The sequence below is a fragment of the Mixophyes fleayi genome, chromosome 10 (genome assembly GCF_038048845.1).
Source record: "Mixophyes fleayi isolate aMixFle1 chromosome 10, aMixFle1.hap1, whole genome shotgun sequence".
Classification (NCBI taxonomy): domain Eukaryota; kingdom Metazoa; phylum Chordata; class Amphibia; order Anura; family Limnodynastidae; genus Mixophyes; species Mixophyes fleayi.
This window is the reverse complement of record NC_134411.1, coordinates 7193829-7216883: the sequence shown is the minus strand read 5'-3', so window position 1 is coordinate 7216883 and position 23055 is coordinate 7193829. Positions and strand designations below refer to the sequence as shown.

General features: G+C 40.6%; 1 protein-coding gene across 5 annotated transcripts in view; it reads right to left on the bottom strand.

Moving 5' to 3' along the window:
- Positions 1-1576: 1576 nt before the first annotated feature.
- The window catches only part of PPP2R5B (protein phosphatase 2 regulatory subunit B'beta), a 52960-nt gene continuing 31481 nt past the window's right edge, over positions 1577-23055 (bottom strand). For all 5 annotated transcript variants that reach the window (XM_075187765.1, XM_075187767.1, XM_075187770.1 and 2 more), the window contains 7 exons: positions 17775-17883; positions 16359-16412; positions 8084-8134; positions 6360-6479; positions 5218-5345; positions 3275-3376; positions 1577-2023 (listed from right to left, as the gene is read on the bottom strand). In XM_075187765.1, the coding sequence (XP_075043866.1) occupies positions 1888-2023; positions 3275-3376; positions 5218-5345; positions 6360-6479; positions 8084-8134; positions 16359-16412; positions 17775-17883 (700 nt within the window). In that variant the 3' untranslated portion in view covers positions 1577-1887. The remainder of the gene's footprint in view (positions 2024-3274; positions 3377-5217; positions 5346-6359; positions 6480-8083; positions 8135-16358; positions 16413-17774; positions 17884-23055) is intronic.

The following is a 23055-nucleotide window of genomic DNA, read 5'->3' as shown; positions in this document are numbered from 1 at the left end:
ATATGACCACATGTTGGATTCTGGGTTGATGTGCCGTTCACCAAAATCAGGGTATGTTTTAAATATTTTTTTGTTAACTTTCTGTAGTTAGGCTTAGAGACATAGTCTTATCAAGTACAAGAAAGTGTGCAGCAAATTTACCGTATTTAAAACTGAATTCTGGAATTGCCTTATCAGACACCAGGTTAACAGCTTATTGCAATGATATCTAACAAAACAGATCTCGACTGAAAAAAGGTTCAATCTTCAACTTTCCCTAAGAATGCCACTGTTCATTATCTCCTGGTTTTCTAGTATAGCGTCTTCCCAGCCAGTCCAGCTGACCACAGCACCTTTCAATTGTCTGCTGTGATACCCAGAATCCTTTGCTCTCATCGATGGCAACCAGGGACAAACCACTGAAAACTAAATGCTGAAGGCAATAGCAAGTTGTTGCAGTTTCTTTCACAAGGTTACATGACCCAACATTTTGAATGCCTATTTGTTCCAAAGATCTTCCATGAATGGTTTGGTGTTAAAGACATTCAAAGCCATTTGTTAGGTATAATTTTTGGGAAAAAGATTGACTGAAGACACATTAATTACCTTCTGTATAGGGAAAGTCAGCTAAACATAAATCTTTTGCTTTTGTGAAAAAATAGGCCCCATAATGTATTATTCCATGAAGAATACAGATGTACTATTGTAATGCAGCCTACCGCCCATTCATTTTTACTTATTTAACAGCATGAAACCATTTAAAATCCTTGTTTCTAGAGAAGGGACTGATTGGATTTCAATTATTATGCAAGTCTTCATCACAAGTTATTAGACTTGAAATCCCCTTCCATTTATGTATTTTCCATGATTCCATTATTCCTACAAAATTGAGTTCCTATAATTTCCTTTTATTCATCTTCTACTCAACAGCTAGTTAACTTGCCTGGTATGTACATAGGACTGAAAGCCTGCTGCTGGTTAGTAGACGGACAGGTCAGGCTACCTAGAAGCCAATGCTCCCATGAATCCAGCATGGTGTTGATTCTTCAGCCTGACATGAACTTGAGTTCATTCTTTTTCTGAATCTTTTGCTTAACAGAACAAATTAGGTGTGTGTGTGGGTTGAGGGCAGAGGTGGTCATGATCAGAAGAGTGGTTCAGAACTGGCTTCCCAGAAGCCCTGACTCTTATTGACGGGTTAAAGATGATTACTGGAGAGACTTTCCCAGAAGTCTCTGCTCTCACAAACAGAAAGTGACAGACAGGAGACACAGGCCTTTCCAGAAGCCTCTGTTTTCACAAACAGAAATTGAGAATTGCTGACCATTAAGAAGGCTTTCCCAGAAGCCTCAACTCTCAATGTCAGAATATGATTGAAGTAGATCAGTGACAGGCTTGCCCGGAAGCCTTTTTCTTTCACAAAGAGTGACAGGTCCAGGGAACTTCCCAGAAGCCCCTGCTTCCACTGGACAGGAAGAGATAGAACTTTTCAGTGTTTCTTTTCCAAGAAGCCTTTAATGTTGTATTGATCATTCCCGATAACTATCTTCACAGGACTTCACAATGTCATTGGATAAGAAGTGACAGAGATGCACAATGGCTTTTCCCAGAAGTCTTTAATCTTGCTAACATGTGTTGGCAAATGGTGATTTGTAGACAAGCTTTTAACATGTTTTGCTCCTCCAGGAACAATAAATACACCTACTACAACATGAAAAGGAGACCTCCCTGGAATGTTCTTATCCCAAGTGTTATTGATGGTTGCAGGATCACAGCACTGGCAGCTGCTATTCCCTCTCAGGGAAGACGTGAGGAATTCTAAACAAAGAGAAGGTGTAATATGGGGAGGAGGGGGTGCGGATTTGCTGCAGTGGTCTTCTGTAAATAGTGGAAGGTGGTGGTGGTCTCCTAACTCTTACTCCCTCGGCTGTGCTGTAAATTAAGCTGGTTCATTTGCGCTTCTTCTAGGCCATTCATCTTCTTAAGACGGAGGTCGTCCAGCTTCCTCCAAAGCTCCTGACGTTCTTTTTCTCGCTTCAGCTCCCTGTAGTAGAAATGAACACGAATGTAATTTATTGCTAAGCATGCCATAATTAGCTGTTCTGTGTCTGTTTGAACTGGTGCACAGAGACATTGGACATGACTTTACACACTATGTACCAGCTTTATGAGCTATTACAAACTAGCCTTAAAGTGTATCCATGGCCTACATACAGTGAAAATATAGCCTTTTCATGAGAATATAGCCTATGAAATCACTATAAACCAGTGATGGTAAAAAGCAGCATGTGTGGCTCTCCAACCTTCAAAAGGGGCACACATTACCCTTAATTTCAAAATAACTACCCCCACCTGTATTCCAAATTCTTCCACATGCCACTAAGACCTCCCTCCATTGCCCCGAGTGCACTCACATCTCCTGACAGACACCTTCACATCTCCCAACAGGCCTCTTTATGTCTCCCACAAACCACTGCACGTCTCCCGTCACACCTATGCACGTCTTCCGTCACACCTCATCGTGTCTCCCCTTACACCTTTTTGCTTCTCCCCTTACACCTCTTCTCATCTCCTCTCACACCTCTTCGCGACTCCCCTCAAACCTCTTCGCGTCTCCACTCACACCTCTTTACATCTCCACTCACACCTCTTCTCGTTTCCCCTCACAACTCTTTACGTCTCCACTCACACCTCTTCTCGTCTCTCCTCACACCACTTCTCGTTTCCCCTCACACCACTTCGCGTCTCCCCTCACACTTCTTCGCGTCTCCCCTCACACCACTTCGCGTCTCCCCTCACACTTCTTCGCGTCTCCCCTCACACCACTTCGCGTCTCCCCTCACACTTCGTGTCTCCCCTCACACTTCTTTACGTTTCCCCTCACACCTCTTTTTTTAATTTAGAAGAAATTACTTTTACTTTATATCGTTCAGATCAATGAGGGGTAGATTTACTAAGGCTTCTAAAAAGGAAAAATGGAGGTTTTGCCAATAGCAACCATTCAGGCTATCATTTTCTAGAATGTACTAGATAAATACTTTTTAGAAGCTTTAGTAAATCTGCTTTGGATCTTATTTCTTGCCATATTTTTATTTATTATCAGGTGAGGTAAATACTAAGCTTGTTGATTTGCAGAGGTAAATTATACAAACCATCACACCAACAGGAAAGTGAATCAATGAAATTAATAGAATACTTGTTTTACTTTATCAAGAACACATTTTCAACAAAGTATCATGTACATTTGATGTATCCTTATTCTAAGTAGGGTTCAAAATGGTTTAAAATGACTTACTGCTGCCTGTCAAGCTTATAGGATGCTGTGAGTTCATCAAAGAGTTTCCCATTCATCTCCATGAAAGTTTTAAGGACGTTATAAATCAAAGAGACAATTGTCCTGGAGCAAACACAGAAAAAATCAGTGATACTAGAGATGGAATGGTAAAAAATACAGAAAATTATATCATCATTAGCTACTTATATAGCGCTACTAATTCTGCAGCGCTGTACAGAAAACTCACATCAGTCCCTATTGTAGCTTACAGTCTAAATTCCCTAACATACATACACAAACACACATACAGAGACTTCAATTTGATAGCAGCTAATTAACCTACTAGTATGTTTTTGTAGTGTGGGAGGAAACCGGAGCACCCAGAGGAAACCCATGCAAACACGGGGAGAACTCATGACCTCAGTGCTGAGAGTCAGAAGTGCTAGCCACTAAGCCACTGTGCTGCCCCTGAATATGTTTTGATGAACACTGAGTAGGAGATAGAAAATAGATACGGGGGTTTCCCTTTTGACCATGTTCTTTTGTGTTGCACTCCATTTACAGCACTGAGGGGCAAATAGAGATTTGATAGGGATCATTGATCTCTGTTTTAAAATATAATATGCATAACCACTGGCCTTTTACATAACATATCATGGAAAATCACCGGAAAATACAATAAGAAGCATTTGCTATGTTCCATAATCCATTATGTAAAAAGTCTGTATATAAGCATATTCTCTATAATAAAGGGATCAATGAGCCTTAAACCATATCCTAACAAGCTGTACTAGATTTTTCTGACTACATTCACAACCCCCTCCTACTAAGCACTCACCAAGGGAGCTTTTATCGCCTAGAGTCAGATCCAGCTTTCATTATATCACACTTGGGAACCAAAATACCAACTGCATTCTGATACTCATCTTTCATCTGCTTCCTCCATAGCACAAAGCAAGCCCAAGAGGAATCCATCAAGAAAAGAATGAAAACAGGGAATAACACGAAGAGGATCATATCTGACAACCACCTATTTTACAGCAAACACCACGTAAGTATCCTCTACCTACCACAATACCACTCAGTGACACCAGCTTACAGCTCGGTACCTCACTCACTTCCATATTAAGACTGGGACCCTATCTTCTCTGGAGGCAGCAACCGGACACTAAATCAATACAGTACTACCACAGCATAGACAGTCCACACCCAATATCTCTGAATTCAAAGGTAGGCCTGTCAGTAGGTTCATATACGCCACACAGAATCCAGGCTATGAGCAGCGTTGGTGCTCGGAACACATATGGGGAGGGGGTGGAGTTGGTGTCATGCTATGCATGTTTTTAAAAAGAATTTTCTGACCCTTTCAATTATACATTAAAACATCAATCATCATCATCATCATCAAGTTGATGATGATGATGCCTGGTGTCTCTAGAATGCAGCTGCATCCAACTTTACACGAGGCCCTTAGTATCTAACAAAGAAATACCTAGCATGTTCCTTATAATGTCCATTCATTGTTTTCTCACATTCTATGGCTCCTCTGCTTCATTAGACATTGAATAAGACAGATCTAGAATGAGCTTGTGCTAGTGTACTCTGCTAATATCTGTCTTTATGCTCTAACACAGTGGATTCCAAACTTTTTCGGCTCAAGGCACCCTTAGGGTCTCCATAATTTTTTCAAGGCACCCCTAAGCCAAAATAATTACCAAGTATTCCTCCGCCTTACTTACCACTGGCCCTGGCCGAGGCACCCCTGTGAGATCACAGAGGCACCCCAAGGAGCCTAGGCGCACAGTGTGGGAACCACTGCTCTAACATATTGTGCCCACTTTTGAACAATTTTATATATGCTGGCACAGAACCATTAATGGTAAAACTCATGTTGAGAGCCACTTTCTACACTTAATAAATGAATGTTAGTCTGGCAGTGATATCCTCCCTGGCGCAACACTTACTGGTTCCAGTGTTCTTTGGAGACCTGGTAGAGGGTGGTGAATATCAGGGGCAGGATGGTGTGACAGTTCTCCTCTATCAGGCTAAGGATGTACTCGTTGTTCCAGAAATAAAGTGCCCGCTCTGCAACCTGGAGAAGAAATTAAGGGAATTAAGAAAATTGAGGGAATAAAATGTGTTAAAGTGTTGAGGAAACAAACGAAATAAGAGGGCAATGAAACAATGTCAGTTAATGAACAAAAAATAAATGGACCTGGCTGTTCTCATAAAGGAAAAAAAGAGGCAAATTTCCTGGATCAAGAACAGAGGACCCAACATTAAACGTTCTAGTAGTGTAGTCTGGATTGGTCTCGCAGCTCCCTGGTGTCCACAGAAGATAAGACAACCCTTGTTTTTAAGAGGAAAGTCTCCACTTTCAGGTGAAATATATACCGACACAGTACCCTAGAAGTGTCCCAAGTCCTAAATCTGAACCTACATCAAGTTTAAATCAATGATGGACAAACTGATATACAGCAAGAGTCTCATGTGCGGCCCTCCAACCTTCAAAAGAGCTGCAATTTACCCTTAATTTTAAGAATGAAATAACAACACTAAAACGACCTCTGCACACCCTTGTGTCTCATTTCAAAATTCGCTCACTTGTACCACTATTCTACCACATCCACTCAGACCACACACTGAGAGCACTCTGCAGTCCCTCCACCTCAGTTGTGCTGCATGACATCCCTGTGTTTTCTTATAGCAAAGCAGAGAATAAGTTAGATCGAGAGCAGCCGTCTGGAGGTCACAGGTCAAGGCTTGCTTTGGTGGCCTTTTGGCTACCTGTTGCCCACAATTGTTCTAAAACTAGCCCTTTCCTTATCAAATTGTCACAGAGACTAATCTGTACAAGTGGAAACATATTTTCTCTCCAGAAAGTAGATGCATCCTACTTTCTGGATAGAAATGCAAGTTTCCCCTCGTGTTCTGCAAAGAGTATTGGAGGCCGCCTAGTATGATCTTTGACCTGGTTCCACTTATGCCTTTATCTGTCCCTTGCTACCTCTTATTCACAGGGCCACTTTAACACATACTGTATGGCTAAAGTTCAATCTCGTAGCACATTTTCTTCTTTTACAAGAACAATCTGAAGGATGAATACCTGGAAGTGAGGGCTGGAGACACAGCGGGCAATCTGTTTGAAGAGTGGCTCTTGAATCTTTACAAACTGAGAGGGTTCGATAACATCTAGAATCTCTTCCAGCTCTCCAAGGAACATCACCTGTAAGTAAATACATATCAGCCGTCACATTGCCAGCCATACGGAATATCAATTGGTCAAAACAATGTGGTCACAAATTACAACAGGTAGTGAAATGTTGCAAAACTAGCTTGTACAAATGTAAACATTGTAAACAAAAACTGTGTATGTTTAAACCACTATATTATATATATCAAAATGCCACCAAGCCTCACTCATCTATGTGGGATTTCGCACACTATACAACCCAAACAATACAAAGTATCATATCATATAAATTAGTAAGGTTGAAAGTACAGCTCTTTCCCCATATAAAAATGCAACTGTTATATCTGACAACAGAAATGCAAATATTAAAATGATAACTATACAAATGAAGGCTTCCTGACCGTTACCCTGTATGCATTTAGCTTGTAAGATTCTGATTCAAAATGATCTTACCTTTTCTTATCTTGCAAATGAAACTCTCCTACTAACAGTTCTCACCACTTTCATTATTTTTTTTCCCGCAAATACTGCTTGATTTAGCCTCAGTTGTATTTTACACAAATCATAAGAATAAAGGGACATTTGGGTCACGTTTGCGAGTTTAAATGTTTTAAACTAAATTTGCCTTCAAACGTGCTTAACCGTATAAACATCAAGGCGCCCCATTTAAAGTATGAGACAAGGCCTAGTTTTTGCAGTCTCAAGATCACGTAAAAAAACATGTTAGATTTTGCACGAAGAAGTTGACAGGATCAACCGAGAAGACGCCGGATACAAGTAGCAAGTGGTATATTGTGCTAATAAAGTAGTTCACTCACTGATTCTCCTACACATGGTGAGGAACACCCCTAAAAATGCACCCTCTCCACCCTTTATCTCCTTATAATAATCTTGTGCTGCAAAATAAAATATGTTCTGCACTGCTCCGTTAAACAAGACATACTGTGCAAACATCTGCTCCTCTGTAGGTGTGACCATTTCGCTCCACAAAGTATGCACCAAAGTGAATATCTGGATGCATTTGAACAAACACACACAACAAACACACACAATTGAGTCTCACTTCACAGATCTGTGGGGTAAGAAAAAGGTCTGGAAGAAAACGTTTTGGTTTTCCTCTGGGAGTTGACATACAGTATATGTTTCGTCCTTTCAACATTAGGCTGTTGGGAAGGATAAGTTCCTCACTGATAAGTGAAGTTATCATTTGTGGAGATCTTAACCAAGTGGTTGTCAGCAGCCATCCTATGTGTGTGGTTCCAGGCGGCAGTGGAGCTGGAAGTCATTCATGTGTGTGGCAAACTTGACTTATAATCTTGTAGCTCATCCCCTAGTATGAGCTGGAGGGTCAGTCCATGTGTAAACACCAGGGCCACCAAGAGGAAATTTGGGGCCCCAACACAGCAACTTCTGGGGGTCCTTAAATACCCACCGAAAAGGACATAGTCACACCAGGTTGGTGGCTCCTCCCACTACACAGGCAGGCTAAAGTCCCCCCTCTAGGCACACCTGGTGGCCACTGCTTAATCCTGCAAATAGCATTTTCAATTATTTAATGTTGCTCAGGATTTTCACACACCATGCATATAAGCATATAAGCTCTTGTGACATTTACAGTAACAATTACATTTTTTTACCTCTTTCTGGGTGCATGTCTTTGGCCAAAACTTTAACAAACCTCGAATTACCTGCAAAGAAAATTGGCATTAATTGTATTATTATTGCAAGTCCCATCAACAATAGCAAGTAGTGTAATGTTCTAGCTGATTGACAGTTATTATAGCAAATCAGACTGCAGATGAGTATATGACCAGTTTGGGCATGACATGCATGACAATGGCAGACAAGGGCATGTTGCTGAATGTGGGCACTGAATAAGTTAGTAGAATAGAGCGGATTGTGGAATTTCTGTAAGTATAAATAAACCAAAGTCCATTGTGTCTAATATACAACACGAAGCCCTATCTGATAACTACTATACAATACAAGGCCCCCATCTAATGACCAGTATACAATACAGAGTCCCATCTGATGACCAGGATAAAATGCAGAGTCCCATATGATAACCAGTATACAGTGCAAGGCCCTCCCTGATGACTAGTATACCACGCATAGTCCCATTTGCTAAACAGTAAATAATATAGAGCCTATGCTGATTTAAGCAAACAATGAAGAATTCATTTTACTAACAAATATACAAAACAGAGACCACTGAGTAGTATATAATATAGTGAATATTCTTATGATCAGTATTATATAATTGTCACAAGCCGCCTCGCTAGCTCGTGTGCTACCTGAGACCGTCTCGTTTGTTTTCCAGCTGTTGCTTTGGCAACTGGGACGTTACTGCTATTTCCACTCCGGCTTTGTGACAGGCAGCCGGGATGCGCGATTGAGACTGCAATCACATGATAGCAGTCTCCTATGTGTTCACAGGGGTGTGCTGCTTGCTCCCCCTTCAAAATAAGCACTCCCTGCCTTTTAAACATAGAAGACACAGCCTCCAAGCCGGTTATAGCGTCCTGCTCTGAATCTGTACTCTGCTGTTTGATCACCTGTTACCTGACCATTTGGCTTGTTACCAAGACCACTCTTATTTGCTGTCTGCCCCTCACCCTCCGGCCCAAACTGAGACTCTCGCTGTCTGCGTCTGACCTTTTCAACGCTGATCTGGCTCAGGTTGCTTCTCGCGCTCACCCCTTGAGCAGCGCTCCAGCCTGCTACTTCTCACTACCCGTTCCTCAATATAATCTTTTGCTATTCAGAGTGTAAGTCCTGGGGGCATCTGAGTACCTACGAGAATATCCATTGCTACGGGAAAAGCGGCTGCTATAGGTGAAGGACTCTGCTACAGTATCTGTTCTAAAAGTTAATACGGGATTCAGGAAAGCCATAACAATAATATCATATGCAGCAAGAGTAATAAAGCAAATAATATGGTTAACAGGACTCTGTCAAACAGTACTGTTATGTCCATTACTGGTAATGCCCAGTAATATTCCCTGCAGTATTAATGTACAGTAGTATTATTGACATCAATATGCCCAGAAATAATTCCATCAACAGTAATACCCAGTAATATGTCCTAAAGCAATAATGTTCATTTATTGTCCAATTAATGTACTAGCAGCAGTAATTCCCAGTAGTATGCCAAATAATATTCTCAGAAGAAATACCTGATAATTTGCCCAAATATATCTTGCAAGGTCTACTAACGTATGCAATAATATTCTCAAAAGCACTCAATGTGCCCAATAGTATCCTCAGCAGCAGTAATATCTAGTAGTTGCCAAGTAGTATCCTCAGCAGCAGTAATATCTAGTAGTTGCCAAGTAGTATCCTCAGCAGCAGTAATATCTAGTAGTTGCCAAGTAGTATTCTCAGCAGCAGCAATATCTAGTAGTTGCCAAGTAGTATCCTCAGCAGCAGTAATATCTAGTTGTTGCCAAGTAGTATTCTCAGCAGCAGTAATATCTAGTTGTTGCCAAGTAGTATCCTCAGCAGCAGTAATATCTAGTAGCTGCCAAGTAGTATCCTCAGCAGCAGTAATATCTAGTAGTTGCCAAGTAGTATCCTCAGCAGCAGTAATATCTAGTTGTTGCCAAGTAGTATTCTCAGCAGCAGTAATATCTAGTTGTTGCCAAGTAGTATCCTCAGCAGCAGTAATATCTAGTTGTTGCCAAGTAGTATCCTCAGCAGCAGTAATATCTAGTAGCTGCCAAGTAGTATCCTCAGCAGCAGTAATATCTAGTAGCTGCCAAGTAGTATCCTCAGCAGCAGTAATATCTAGTAGTTGCCAAGTAGTATCCTCAGCAGCAGTAATATCTAGTAGCTGCCAAGTAGTATCCTCAGCAGCAGTAATATCTAGTAGTTGCCAAGTAGTATCCTCAGCAGCAGTAATATCTAGTAGCTGCCAAGTAGTATCCTCAGCAGCAGTAATATCTAGTAGTTGCCAAGTAGTATCCTCAGCAGCAGTAATATCTAGTAGCTGCCAAGTAGTATTCTCAGTAGCAGTAATATCTAGTAGTTGCCAAGTAGTATCCTCAGCAGCAGTAATATCTAGTAGCTGCCAAGTAGTATCCTCAGCAGCAGTAATATCTAGTAGCTGCCAAGTAGTATCCTCAGCAGCAGTAATATCTAGTAGTTGCCAAGTAGTATCCTCAGCAGCAGTAATATCTAGTAGCTGCCAAGTAGTACCCTCAGCAGCAGTAATATCTAGTAGTTGCCAAGTAGTATCCTCAGCAGCAGTAATATCTAGTAGCTGCCAAGTAGTATTCTCAGTAGCAGTAATATCTAGTAGTTGCCAAGTAGTATCCTCAGCAGCAGTAATATCTAGTAGCTGCCAAGTAGTATCCTCAGCAGCAGTAATATCTAGTAGTTGCCAAGTAGTATCCTCAGCAGCAGTAATATCTAGTAGTTGCCAAGTAGTATCCTCAGCAGCAGTAATATCTAGTAGCTGCCAAGTAGTATCCTCAGCAGCAGTAATATCTAGTAGTTGCCAAGTAGTATCCTCAGCAGCAGTAATATCTAGTAGTTGCCAAGTAGTATTCTCAGTAGCAGTAATATCTAGTAGTTGCCAAGTAGTATCCTCAGCAGCAGTAATATCTAGTAGCTGCCAAGTAGTATCCTCAGCAGCAGTAATATCTAGTAGTTGCCAAGTAGTATCCTCAGCAGCAGTAATATCTAGTAGCTGCCAAGTAGTATCCTCAGCAGCAGTAATATCTAGTAGTTGCCAAGTAGTATCCTCAGCAGCAGTAATATCTAGTAGCTGCCAAGTAGTATTCTCAGTAGCAGTAATATCTAGTAGTTGCCAAGTAGTATCCTCAGCAGCAGTAATATCTAGTAGCTGCCAAGTAGTATCCTCAGCAGCAGTAATATCTAGTAGCTGCCAAGTAGTATCCTCAGCAGCAGTAATATCTAGTAGTTGCCAAGTAGTATCCTCAGCAGCAGTAATATCTAGTAGCTGCCAAGTAGTACCCTCAGCAGCAGTAATATCTAGTAGTTGCCAAGTAGTATCCTCAGCAGCAGTAATATCTAGTAGCTGCCAAGTAGTATTCTCAGTAGCAGTAATATCTAGTAGTTGCCAAGTAGTATCCTCAGCAGCAGTAATATCTAGTAGCTGCCAAGTAGTATCCTCAGCAGCAGTAATATCTAGTAGTTGCCAAGTAGTATCCTCAGCAGCAGTAATATCTAGTAGCTGCCAAGTAGTATTCTCAGTAGCAGTAATATCTAGTAGTTGCCAAGTAGTATCCTCAGCAGCAGTAATATCTAGTAGCTGCCAAGTAGTATCCTCAGCAGCAGTAATATCTAGTAGTTGCCAAGTAGTATCCTCAGCAGCAGTAATATCTAGTAGCTGCCAAGTAGTACCCTCAGCAGCAGTAATATCTAGTAGTTGCCAAGTAGTATCCTCAGCAGCAGTAATATCTAGTAGCTGCCAAGTAGTATTCTCAGTAGCAGTAATATCTAGTAGTTGCCAAGGAGTATCCTCAGCAGCAGTAATATCTAGTAGCTGCCAAGTAGTATCCTCAGCAGCAGTAATATCTAGTAGTTGCCAAGTAGTATCCTCAGCAGCAGTAATATCTAGTAGTTGCCAAGTAGTATCCTCAGCAGCAGTAATATCTAGTAGCTGCCAAGTAGTATCCTCAGCAGCAGTAATATCTAGTAGTTGCCAAGTAGTATTCTCAGCAGCAGCAATATCTAGTAGTTGCCAAGTAGTATCCTCAGCAGCAGTAATATCTAGTTGTTGCCAAGTAGTATTCTCAGCAGCAGTAATATCTAGTTGTTGCCAAGTAGTATCCTCAGCAGCAGTAATATCTAGTTGTTGCCAAGTAGTATCCTCAGCAGCAGTAATATCTAGTAGCTGCCAAGTAGTATCCTCAGCAGCAGTAATATCTAGTAGCTGCCAAGTAGTATCCTCAGCAGCAGTAATATCTAGTAGTTGCCAAGTAGTATCCTCAGCAGCAGTAATATCTAGTAGCTGCCAAGTAGTATCCTCAGCAGCAGTAATATCTAGTAGTTGCCAAGTAGTATCCTCAGCAGCAGTAATATCTAGTAGCTGCCAAGTAGTATTCTCAGTAGCAGTAATATCTAGTAGTTGCCAAGTAGTATCCTCAGCAGCAGTAATATCTAGTAGCTGCCAAGTAGTATCCTCAGCAGCAGTAATAACTAGTAGTTGCCAAGTAGTATCCTCAGCAGCAGTAATATCTAGTAGCTGCCAAGTAGTATCCTCAGCAGCAGTAATATCTAGTAGTTGCCAAGTAGTATCCTCAGCAGCAGTAATATCTAGTAGCTGCCAAGTAGTATTCTCAGTAGCAGTAATATCTAGTAGTTGCCAAGTAGTATCCTCAGCAGCAGTAATATCTAGTTGTTGTCAAGTAGTATTCTCAGCAGCAGTAATATCTAGTAGTTGCCAAGTAGTATTCTCAGCAGCAGTAATATCTAGTAGTTGCCAAGTAGTATCCTCATCAGCAGTAATATCTAGTTGTTGTCAAGTAGTATTCTCAGCAGCAGTAATATCTAGTAGTTGCCAAGTAGTATTCTCAGCAGCAGTAATATCTAGTAGCTGCCAAGTAGTATTCTCAGCAGCAGTAATATCTAGTAGTTGCCAAGTAGTATTCTCAGCAGCAGTAATATCTAGTAGCTGCCAAGTAGTATCCTCAGCAGCAGTAATATCTAGTAGTTGCTAAGTAGTATCCTCAGCAGCAGTAATATCTAGTTGTTGCCAAGTAGTATCCTCAGCAGCAGTAATATCTAGTTGTTGCCAAGTAGTATTCTCAGTAGCAGTAATATCTAGTAGTTGCCAAGTAGTATTCTCAGCAGCAGTAATATCTAGTTGTTGCCAAGTAGTATTCTCAGCAGCAGTAATATCTAGTAGTTGCCAAGTAGTATTCTCAGCAGCAGTAATATCTGGTAGTTGCCAAGTAGTATCATCAGCAGCAGTAATATCTAGTAGCTGTCAAGTAGTATTCTCAGCAGCAGTAATATCTAGTAGTTGCCAAGTAGTATTCTCAGCAGCAGTAATATCTAGTAGTTGCCAAGTAGTATTCTCAGCAGCAGTAATATCTAGTAGTTGCCAAGTAGTATTCTCAGCAGCAGTAATATCTAGTAGTTGCCAAGTAGTATCCTCAGCAGCAGTAATATCTAGTAGCTGCCAAGTAGTATTCTCAGCAGCAGTAATATCTAGTAGTTGCCAAGTAGTATCCTCAGCAGCAGTAATATCTAGTAGCTGCCAAGTAGTATCCTCAGCAGCAGTAATATCTAGTAGTTGCCAAGTAGTATTCTCAGCAGCAGTAATATCTAGTAGTTGCCAAGTAGTATTCTCAGCAGCAGTAATATCTAGTAGCTGCCAAGTAGTATTCTCAGCAGCAGTAATATCTAGTAGTTGCCAAGTAGTATTCTCAGCAGCAGTAATATCTAGTAGCTGCCAAGTAGTATTCTCAGCAGCAGTAATATCTAGTAGCTGCCAAGTAGTATCCTCAGCAGCAGTAATATCTAGTAGTTGCCAAGTAGTATCCTCAGCAGCAGTAATATCTAGTAGTTGCCAAGTAGTATTCTCAGCAGCAGTAATATCTAGTAGCTGCCAAGTAGTATCCTCAGCAGCAGTAATATCTAGTAGCTGCCAAGTAGTATTCTCTGTAGCTGCACCACTCACATTGTACAGGGTGTGAGGAGTGTAGAGTCTGAATGACAATGTCATAGGGTGCAAACTCTAGGGGCTAAAATTGTTTCATTAATGTTAATGGTTACTAATTAATTAAGCAATCTCATTTATATTGGTTCCGCCCACAATATGCCTGCTTCCACTGTTTGTAGGTGATAAATGTACTTTATTCAAAAACAAATACCCTTAATTGCCACTAGATGTCCCTATAAAAATAAATTAAAGACATGACATACAGGGTCTGATTCATGTTCGGACGTAAGTCCCTTTGCGTGCCATATGGTGCGTGATATAGCTCTGCGCATGCTTAGAGACGGTGCTTACAATGAATGCAATTGCTTGTCTACGACTTAAAGGGAGGAACAGGGGAGGGAAGGGGCGGATGAATGTAGGCAATGTATAGAAAGGGCGTGCTAACGCAGACGCGGTGATCATGTGCACCAGCTACAGTGCAGGTGTAAGTTCTGACTGATAGTGATGACTGTCACTTCATTGTCTTTGTAGCAAAACCTACATGTATGTATATATGCCACTAGATAGCAAATAACATTTTTATGCACGTAAGAGAGAATATAAAAATGCATTGTATGTACAGTACACATGAAGAACATCCTGATTTAGGTATTTACTGTTAAAATAAAAATAAAAAAAAAATAAAAACATATTTAACAATCATTCTTATTACTGATTATACTATTAGGAGTTCATTTATTTTCTAATTTATTTTTTTGCCTCCGTTCTGATTGGACTTTTTATTGCACATGTACATGTGTGTATCCTGCACTCTGCTCTGTCTGTCTACATATGGCAAGTAACGTTTAGGCAGAGCGTGTGTTTTTTCAACACAAGTTGCATCCAAACATGACTCAGGCCTACAATGTATCATGGAATATCACACCTCCCACCTGCCCTACAGGGCAGTCTTGAGTCTTAGGGACTGTCCTACCACCCTGACAGCCAAGCCATTTGTCCCAATGGAATATACATATAGATCATGTATATGAATAGATGTATGTACAGACAGAAAACACTTTAAATACTTATTCATTTGGTAAATATAGCAGACTAGTCTCCTCCCAGGTGCTTCTACTGTCTGGACGGGGACCTACCGTGATGACGCATATTGTGTCATTACTTCACTGAACACTGAGGACATGATTTAGGGATAGGAGCAAATCCTGCTAAATTGTACCTGGACAAATCATATTGCAATGCAAGGGTTACAAATGGGGAAATACAGGGGAAATATTGTCTTTTTGTGCACGTAGCACACAAATACTGGACAGCTTTCTTTAAACACTACAAGTTTAACACTGCAAATTAAAGTTGGCATTAGCATTGACACTGCCCACCTGTCCCAACTTGAAATCTGTCTGCACGTTTTAAATCTGCTCTCCCTGCAGTGACATATGTTTTTTCAAGACTGAAAATTGCATTTTATTGCTGAATTTACACCTAAAACTAAATAACTGTAAATGAGGCCCTAATGGGGAATGCTGACTATATTAGGATCATCATACACCTTTCTCTGTCTATCTGAAGGCAAGAATAGCATCACCTAGCTGCGCCCAGCTATCCTTCTCCTACTAAACCTCCACATCTTCCAGAAGTGAGCTAGTTATAAAAAGTAAATATAAACAGTAGTTGCCAACTGTCCCTAATTTCTAGTGACAATTCCAGGTTTTAAAGATTTGTCCCTGGAAAGGTCTTTATTTTTCAAAACTGACCAACTGCACAGTACAATTCCTCTTAATCTGCATATAAAATGAAGTTCTCACAGACTGTTATTTCTGGGCTTTGTAAATTAGGATTTTTTAGAGAATAACCTATGAAATGTAAAAGTATAAGACTATGGGGTATAATTTCTAAACTGCATGTTTGAAAAAGTGGAGATGTTGCCTATAGCAACCACTCAGATTTTAGCTGTCATTTTGTAGAATGTTCTAAATGAATGATAACTAAAATCTGATTGGTTGCTATAGGCAACATCTCCACTTTTTCAAACTCGCAGTTTAGTAAATATACCCCTATGTCTGTTAAGTGAACATGTAATGATGGTGATTGTAGTACATGGCCGCTTAGATTGCACCATATATAACATGCTTCCACGCAGCTTCCCAACAGAAAGGTGTCTCTGGAAATTATATTTAACTGTTGGCAACTATGAAAATGGAATATGTAGACATGTTACATTACATACAATTACAGACTAACAAAGTGGAATTAAAAAAAACAGAGACAGCTGAACTTACATGTTCTGTTAATGATGAATCTTTTTCCAAGAACTGAACTGCACAGTAAGCGAGCTGTGGAGAGGAAACATCAGGTCAAAATACTATAACATGATAAGACGTATAAGTCTGTCCCACAAAGACTACTTTAAATGCTGCGTCAAATGAAATATACATGAACTGTGCACTTTATTTAATTGAGGAAAACATTTTTATTCTTATTAAGTAAAGTACATTTTTTCAATATCTATAAAATATAAGTGATAGTACTCGCTTTATAAATAACAGAATACAGGATACTAAGTAGAAAGAAAATAAGATTTTTACTGTCGCAACCAATCAGCAAATAGTTTTCATCAATTTATTTCAAGGCAGACAATGAATGTAAAAGTCTCTTTAGTTACTCTCTACATTTGTACTTTTGTTCATTTTAAACCCCCTGTGTGGTTAAATGCTTTGTAGTCTATGTAACGGTGTATAGCAAGCTGTGTAATAATAATTTGTGTATGTAATTGTACCAAGTACATGTGCGTGTCTTATGAACACAAGAAAACAAGTGCACAATTAACAATATTCATTTTTTTCACTATTCAACATTGACTAGGGCAGCATTAACTCTTAGTACCACCCAACAATGATATCTTTCTGTTATCTGCTGTTGCTCATAATTAGGGATGTGCACTGGCCACTTTTGGTGTCTCGTGTTTTGTGTTTTGGATTCGGATTTGCTTGAGGTTTTGGGTTCGGATTTGTTTCGCAAAACACCTGACGAAAGGTTTTGGTTCGGATTTAAGGTTTTGGATTCGGATTTATTTTGAAAAAAAACATAAAAAGTGTTAAAATCAAGTTTTTTGGTTTATTTTCACTCCTACGCTATTATTAACCTCAATAACATTCAATAACAATCATTTCCACTAATTCCCAGTCTATTCTGCAGAATCAGTGAACTTTGTAATATTGCAGTACCAATGGACTTATACTGCAGGATTGTTTTTGGATATTTTTTTTTATAATTATTTTTTTTCTAAAAAATTTTGTGCTGTGCTGTGCTGTGCTGTGCTGTGCTCATTGTTATTTCCCCAGCACAGCACGAGATATAGCAGGACAGAGGACCACCTAACACAACCTCCCTCTACCCTGATCAATGCCCGAGTGAAGATGGCGGCGGCAAGCGGGGAATTTATAGGATCCGAGTATTGCGAGATCCGACAGCGGGATTATGACTCAGAGCCTCGGTTTCAGTTTTGCAATTGGCGGGTATACCCGGATCTGTCTCGGATCCGGCTCAGATCGGCAACGTTCGGGTGGGCTCGGATTTCAGATATCGGAGCCCGCTGATCTCTACTCATAATATCACCAGGAACTGTTTTCTGCAATACAGATGGCAGTATCTACCCTTCCCATGTGTATGGTTAAATGGCCATTGAAGTCTCTTACCTGTGCATGGAATATAGAGAGTGATTTTGCAGAGTGCAGAGGTATCAATACTCGGACAAGAAACTGCTTGTGTTCAGATTTCAGAGGTAAAGCAAAACCATTGATGATACTGCAAAAGGAAAAGAAACAAAGTAACAGTTTGTATGTATGAAGTAGGAGTCTAAATGGTGAGTTGTACTTACTATGACATATATCAGTGTAGTGACATTGTGCTACAAATATACAAAAGAAAGTGACAGCTGGAGAGAGAATCAAACGTTGCGATTTCCCTAAATATTTTTCCAATTGAAATTTTCAAAAATGCCTGACCTGAATAACCAAAAATATATATGTCTTCTTGCTCTAACCAAAATGACTGCGGCCAACTGCAGATCTGCTGCAAAGTGCGCTGAATGAAGAAATGTCAGGAAAGAAATGTGATGTTTCGCTAACTCTAAAATGTAGTGACAGATTCAGCGCTTACCCCTTTCTGATTTGTTTTGCAGCTACGCTGACAGAATTAGGTTAGGTATAAACGGTAAGTGTATAATCTAATCTGCTGTAGTGCCTTTGCAGAGTGACAAGAATACCAATGACAATAAACAGGAGTGATGCTCAGAAGGGAATTTCTGTAGCTAAACCTCTATTTTAATAAACTTAGGAAAAACCTCACCTCCTTACTATAAATGTTACTGATATCTTTGCTCAGTTGTGAAAAACACAGTACCGGATTCAGAGTGAGACGGACGCGTACCGTATCTTTGTGTTGTTTCACACTGTGGATGCTCAGAAAGTGGTACACACCTGCAGCTATTCAGACAAACTGCTACATTTTGGTTCAAGGCCTTGCACCAGCAGGAGTGTTGAGGGGTGTTCTAACATAGCCAATGTACAGTAAGTGTGTGTTTGAGCAACTATGTACAGATTCAGACAGATACAGTTGAAAAAGCAATTTTATTTGCCTGGGGACAGAGTCAAGTGTAAGTAGCAGATGAATACCTGAACGAATACCTGGACTAGCGAAATGTTTGTAACTACAGCTTTACTAATGATTCGCAGAGGCTTATGGAGACTTTAGTAGTCTCTAGGCCATAGATTAGTATTTGTGATATGGCACAGATAAGAAGTTTTTGTTTTTATCTGTATGTATGATGGAAACTTGTTCATACTGTATTAGCTAGGATATTCAGGTTTAAATGATTCTTCATAGCAATTGTGTTCTTAACATATAAAATAAAAGGTTTTTGTACATGTTCACCAGTTGGACATAACTGTCTGTGGAGTGTGTCTGTTATCAAGGGGACCCATCTGCTACTCATTCAGACCCGGATGCATCTTCAACTCTGAATAATAATACACTTGCATGTAATGTTTTTCAATCGCAAATTATGCTTTCGCTTATGTTCTACTCTGAATCTGGCCCTACAGTGTTTACACTTCCAAATTCCAGATTTCCAGGTCTTGACCTGTTTTTTCCTGGAAAACGGGGGTGGGGAGGGGGGGGGATTGGATTGGATTGGAAAACCAGGGAAGAAAACAGGATAAACTAGGGGAATATATGAAAAAAACATGGGCAAATGGGAAACATTGTGGAAAACCAGTGAAAAAACTGTAAAAGTGAACACTGGAGAGACATGTAGCGTTAGATGTATGTCTATTTATTTACATAAAATATGCGTTTCTTTACTGTCCACCAAAAGCTGCTTCTGATTGGCTAATTACGGATTGACACCTCTAGCCAATGGATCTTATATTATATGATGCTCTAACTAATTCTCTCTGGGGATTTGACTCTCAACTATTCATAACATGTCAGCCAAATGACATCAACAGAAATGTCTAAGGGCTAGATTTACTAAGCTGCGGGATTGAAAAAGTGGGGATGTTGCCTATAGTAACCAATCAGATTCTAGCTGTCATTTTGTAGAAAGTACTAAATAAATGAAAGCTAGAATCTGATTGGTTGCTATAGGCAACATCCTCACTTTTTCAAACCCGCAGCTTAGTAAATTTAGCCCTAAGTCTTCAAGTATTGATTTAGCACCAGCAGTTGCTCTACTTGACATGGAGGATCATCATTTTCATTTATTTGCAATGCACCACAAAAGTCTGCAGCACCAGGCAGTCAGTATAACAAATAATACAAAAAAACAAATCATACATAAAAACAGAACAAGATATATGAGCAAAGGTACAGACATGGGAAAGAGAGAAGAAGCTTACTGAGCTCCTCTGCTGTAGCTCTAGTATTGTACCCCGCACCCTCCTCTGCTGTAGCTCTAGTATGTACCCCGCACCCTCCTCTGCTGTAGCTCTAGTATTGTACCCCGCACCCTCCTCTGCTGTAGCTCTAGTATTGTACCCCGCATCCTCCTCTGCTGTAACTCTAGTATTGCACCCCGCACCCTCCTCTGCTGTAGCTCTAGTATTTCACCCGCACCCTCCACTGCTGTAGCTCTAGTATTGTACCCCGCACCCTCCTCTGCTGTAGCTCTAGTATTGTACCCCGCACCCTCCTCTGCTGTAGCTCTAGTATTGCGCCCTGCACTCTCCACTGCTGTAGCTCTAGTATTGCACCCGCACTCTCCTCTGCTGTAGCTCTAGTATTGTACCCCGCACCCTCCTCTGCTGTAGCTCTAGTATTGCACCCGCACCCTCCTCTGCTGTAGCTCTACTATTGTACCCCGCACTCTCCTCTGCTGTAGCTCTAATATTGTACCCCGCACCCTCCTCTGCTGTAGCTCTAGTATTGCACCCCGCACCCTCCTCTGCTGTAGCTCTAGTATTGTACCCCGCACCCTCCTCTGCTGTAGCTCTAGTATTGTACCCCGCACCCTCCTCTGCTGTAGCTTAAGTATTGTACCCCGCATCCTCCTCTGCTGTAGCTCTAGTATTGTACCCCGCACCCTCCTCTGCTGTAACTCTAGTATTGTACCCCACACCCTCCTCTGCTGTAGCTCTTGTATTGTACCCCGCACCCTCCTCTGCTGTAGCTCTAGTATTGCACCCCGCACCCTCCTCTACCCACCCACTGGGAACCTGCACAACAGGGCTTTTGGAGAACAAGGGGCAGAAATAGTAAGAAGCCCCAAGTGCTCTGCTCAGTCAAGATAACCAAAACCCTGGAATGACAGGTGGAGTTACCCTTTAACTTTGATCAAGGCTGGATTTAGTCATTGTGTTTTATGAAAACAGAAATGGTGTTCTTCTAATCCCTTACACAAATTTAAAAAGTAATTTGTACTCATGTAATATACAGTATAAAAACAAATATTGTCACTGATTGTTAAATTGTAACAAAGTAGGCACCACAAAAATACAATAATGTAGCAAAATATTTACATTTTTAATTAATTCCATAAATTTTATGCAGCCAAATTCTGTTGTCTGTAACAGCTTCCTCAGCTTTGTTGTTTATTGATGTTGGTTTCATATCCAGTACTGCTATAATGTTGTCTAATACTGCTGTAATGTTTATATACACCGATCAGCTACAATATTAAAACCACTTACAAGTGAAGTGAATAACATTGATGATCTCATTACAATGGCATGAGGTGGGATATATTAGGCAGCAAGTGAACAATCAGTTCTTGAAGTTGATGTGTTGGAAGCAGGAAAAAGGGCAAGCGTAATGATCTGAGCGACTTTGACAAGGGGAAAATTGTGATTGCTAGACCATTGGGTCAGAGCACCTCCAAAACGGCAGGTCTTGTGGGGTATTACAGGTATGCTGTGGTTAGTGGTCCAAGGAAGCACAATCGGTGAACCTGCCACAGAGTCATAGGCGCCCAAGGCTCACTCATGTGCGTGGGAAACAAAGTCTAGTCTGTCTAGTCGAAGCCCCCAGAAAAGCTGCTGTAGCATAAACTGCTGAGAAAGTTAATGATGCCTGTGATAGAAAGGTGTCAGAACACACCGTACATTGCAGCTTACTGCGTATGAGGCTGTGTAGCTACAAACCAGTCATAGTGCCCATGCTGACCCCTGTCCACTGATGAATGCACCTTTAATAGGCACCAGAACTGGACAATGGAGCAATGGAAGAAGGTGGCCTGGTCTGATGAATCACGTTTTCATTTAAATCATGTGGATGGCTGGGTGCTTGTGTGCATTTACTTGAGGTAGAAATGGCACCAGGATGCACTATGGGAAGAAGGCAGCCAGCAGATGCTGTGCGATGCTCTGGACAATGTTCTGCTGGGAAACCTTGGGTCCTGGGTGTAGATATTACTTTGACATGCACCCCACCTACCTAAACATTGTTGCAGACCAACTACACCCCTTCATGGCAACAATATTCTCTGATGACAGTGGTCTCTTTTAGAAGGATATTACACCAAACACACTGCAAAAATTGTTTAGGAATGGTTTGAGGAAAATGACAAACTGTTCAAGGTGTTGACTTGGCCTCCAAAATCCCCAGATCTCAGTCCAATCGAGCATCTGTGGGATGTGCTGGAAAAACAAGTCCAAGCCATGGAGGCCTCCACCTCGCACCTTATATATGAACAAACCAATACTTTGTGTTTGCGGAGCTTAAGGGACAAATATTTGTTGCTGTTTGTGATGCTAATTATTATTGTTGTTACTAATTATTGTATACCTAATACTTGTTTGTTTGCTTTTCCTTAAAATACAGCACAGATATTTCAACTACGGTTAAGAAAACTGCAGAGAACGGATCTTCTGCGTACAGAGCCTCTTAATAATTAAAGGGAACATTGTTGCCAGCTGTTCCTGGCAGTGATCAAGGAGGATGTTCAACAACAGAGATTAGTCAGGGAAATGTAATTATAAAAAGTATCTAATAAAAGTCAAATTAAATAAGTAGTTTGATAATGCTAAGTTACAAAATAATTGGGTCAAATGCTGTAATTTATGTAAGTTGAATGCATAATGCAGTATATTAATATAGCACCAAGTTTGATTTGAGGAAATATACACAAGGCAAGTGTAAACATAATTAACTGTATGTAGAATGTGTATTCTGCATACTGCCGACAAGAGTGGTGGGATTTGTGCAGGCTGAGAGGTCCGACGTGTAAACAGGACGCGTGAATCCATACTCCATTGGATAGTGTGAGATAGGTTACTATCTTTCTTAGAGGAGTGACATGATTAGATTACCGAGATCAGTTTAGGACTACGTTTGGCTATATTGATGATTGATTTACTATTAAAGGCCTCCCATAGAATTTTGGGAAGATTGACCTGTGTGCCTATCATACACATGAGCCCGGAGCCTACAGATTTTGGGACAGGAACATCAAATATGATACATGGATCCCTCCTGACTGCA